Genomic DNA, 2525 nt, shown 5'->3' with positions numbered 1-2525 from the left:
TCTCCTGGGAGGAAACATCAGTTAAAGAGCAAGCCCAGCGCCGCGGAGAGGGGCCCGGCCCGACCCGCCCAGGAGCGGCGCCGCCGCCGCGCTCCCACCCGGGACCCCCGGGGAGGGACCGCCCGGGGCACGGCTGCGGAGTAGAGCCCCGGGGAGAGGCTGGGGGATTTGGCCGTGGGAGTCAGGACCCCTCCCCAGGGCGGCCGCCGCCGCCTCCTCCTCCTCCTGCCGGGGGAGAGGGGCTGGGGCGGGCCGGGCACCGCACGCCCCTCCGGGGGAGGGTGGGGGGGGGGCGGCCGCCCTATATATTGCAAAGCGGCTCGGGACCGACCTCCCCATCGCCGGGAGCTGCCGCGGCGCCTGCCCCCCTCCCCTTCCCCTCCCTCTCCCCCTTCCCCTCCCCTCGGGGGGGCTCTTTGTCCCCCCGCCCCCATCCTCCGAGGAGGAGGAAGGCCAGGGCCGTATATGAACGCGGCCGGCTTCCCCTGCCTGCGAGGCATGTGCACGCTGCCGGCGCCCAGCCCCGCCGCCGCGGCCAGCCCCGGCTCCCCCGCGCCGCCCCGGGGGTCTCCCCCCGCCGGCCAGGCGCCGCCGGTGAAGCCGGAGCCGCGGGGCGGTGGGGGAAGCCCCCTCCCGCCGCCGCCGCCCCCCGAGGAGCCGCCGCCCCCCGCCGGCGGCCGCCGGAGGAAGCGGCCGGTGCAGCGGGGTAAACCCCCCTACTCCTACATCGCCCTCATCGCCATGGCCATCGCCAACGCCGCCGAGAGGAAGCTCACCTTGGGGGGCATCTACAAGTTCATCACCGAGCGCTTCCCCTTCTACCGGGAGAACCCCAAGAAGTGGCAGAACAGCATCCGCCACAACCTCACCCTCAACGACTGCTTCGTCAAGATCCCCCGGGAGCCCGGCCATCCCGGCAAGGGCAACTACTGGACACTGGACCCGGCTGCTGAGGACATGTTCGACAACGGGAGCTTCCTGCGCCGTAGGAAGCGCTTCAAGCGCACTGACATCACCACCTACCCTGGCTACATGCAAAACTCCAGTGCCTTCATGCCCCCATCCGCTGGCCGCCCCACAGCACCAGCAGCACCCTACCCCAACACCCTCTGCTCGCCTGGCTACAGCCCCCAGCTCTCCGGCACAGTCTTCCACCCCTATGCAGCTGGGGCAGCACCACCGGGGCAGCACCCCCGGATGTTCAGCATCGACAGCCTCATCAGCGGGCAGCAGGCCCTGCAGCCTTCACCGCCTGCTGAGCTGGGCCACCCATCGCTGGGCTTGCCTGGGACCGACCTGGCTCCTGCCTGCTCTGCCAGCAGCTCTGAGCCTTCCTGCTTCCAGACGCAGCCTGTCAGCCCTGGGTTGTTGGGCCGGGCTGGCCCCAACACCTTGGCTTACCCCTATGCTGCCTCGCCCCCGCACCTGCCTGTGGCGCAGGGCAGCTACTCGCCCAGCAGCCCGCAGCTCTATGGGGCTCCCAACAGACTGGCCCTGCCAGCCATGCGGCCCCCGGCCTGTGCTGAGCATGGCGAGCAGCTCCTGGGGCTCTCTGCATCGCCCCTCAGCCAGTTCGGCTCCAGCAACACCTACATGAGGCAACCCAATTTCCCCGCCGGCCTGGAGCGGTACATGTGATAGGGTTGGGGAGGACTTGGCTGGGTATTCCCAAGCTCCCATGACCACCTCTGGACATGCGGACTTCTCCCCACTGTGGGAATCGGCTGGGGTGGGGTCAGGGGTCCCCGGCCTCTGGCTGTGTGCAGACACACACCTGCGGGGAGATCTAACTCCCCTCTTTCTGAGCTTATTTTTAACTGGCGTCAATATGATCTATTTTTCTGCCCCATCCCCTCCTGGAAAAGGTGCTTTCTGGCTGCATCTGCCAGGCAGGGCTCCCCACACCCTGGGGCTGTCCCTTCCACACAGCCCAACCCTGGGGATCCGGTCTGTGGCAGGGCACCCCGAGCACCCTGGGGCACCTCTGGGGCAAGGAGGAGTACACCCAGGGGGTGGATGCATGGTGTAACATGCAGGAACTCAGACAGCAGGAACTGTCCTGCAAATGGGCTTTCTCCTGTAATGGGAATGAGAGTTACAAAAAAAAAATCCCCTCTAAACCAATTCACTGGATTTTAGATTAATATTTAAGATGTCTATTATTTCCTTCCTCTGTAGGAAAAAAAACCCACCCTGACTACTTCTTTTTACTGTTTTATTATTGTTAGAAAGGACTTTTCTAAAATAAAGCTTTTTCTTCCAACATGTCCAGTGCTGCTGTTCCTCTGGTTCCAGCCAGACCTTGGCGAGAGGAAATTATCAGTCTTGTAATCAGTGGGAAACAGACTCATGCTGCTGTTGTGACACTGCCATGTCTTACATTTTTAGTGACACTTTCTAAAGCTCTCTATTTTATTATGATTTTTAAAAAAGCGGTTGGTAACTAACACTGCCGAGCCATGCGAAGGCTGTCATAAGTTCTCCCTCACCTGCAAGGTTTGCCCACGCAGCTCTTACTGGCCTCG

At 63.7% G+C, this 2525-nt stretch overlaps 1 protein-coding gene across 1 annotated transcript; it reads left to right on the top strand.

Moving 5' to 3' along the window:
• Positions 1–465: 465 nt before the first annotated feature.
• On the top strand, positions 466–2227 carry FOXE3 (forkhead box E3). The gene has a single exon (XM_075095496.1). It carries the CDS (start codon positions 466–468, stop codon positions 1636–1638), a length of 1173 nt encoding a protein of 390 aa, XP_074951597.1. The 3' UTR covers positions 1639–2227.
• The last annotated feature ends 298 nt before the right edge of the window (positions 2228–2525 follow it).

The sequence above is a fragment of the Phalacrocorax aristotelis genome, chromosome 6, assembly GCF_949628215.1.
Source record: "Phalacrocorax aristotelis chromosome 6, bGulAri2.1, whole genome shotgun sequence".
Taxonomy (NCBI): Eukaryota; Metazoa; Chordata; class Aves; order Suliformes; family Phalacrocoracidae; genus Phalacrocorax; species Phalacrocorax aristotelis.
Note: the sequence above shows the minus strand (reverse complement) of the source record. Positions and strands in the feature narration are given on the sequence as shown.

Coding starts and splice junctions, on each gene's coding strand:
- FOXE3 (XM_075095496.1), top strand. CDS start 466: ATGAACGCGGCCGGCTTCCCCTGCCTGCGAGGCATGTGCACGCTGCCG.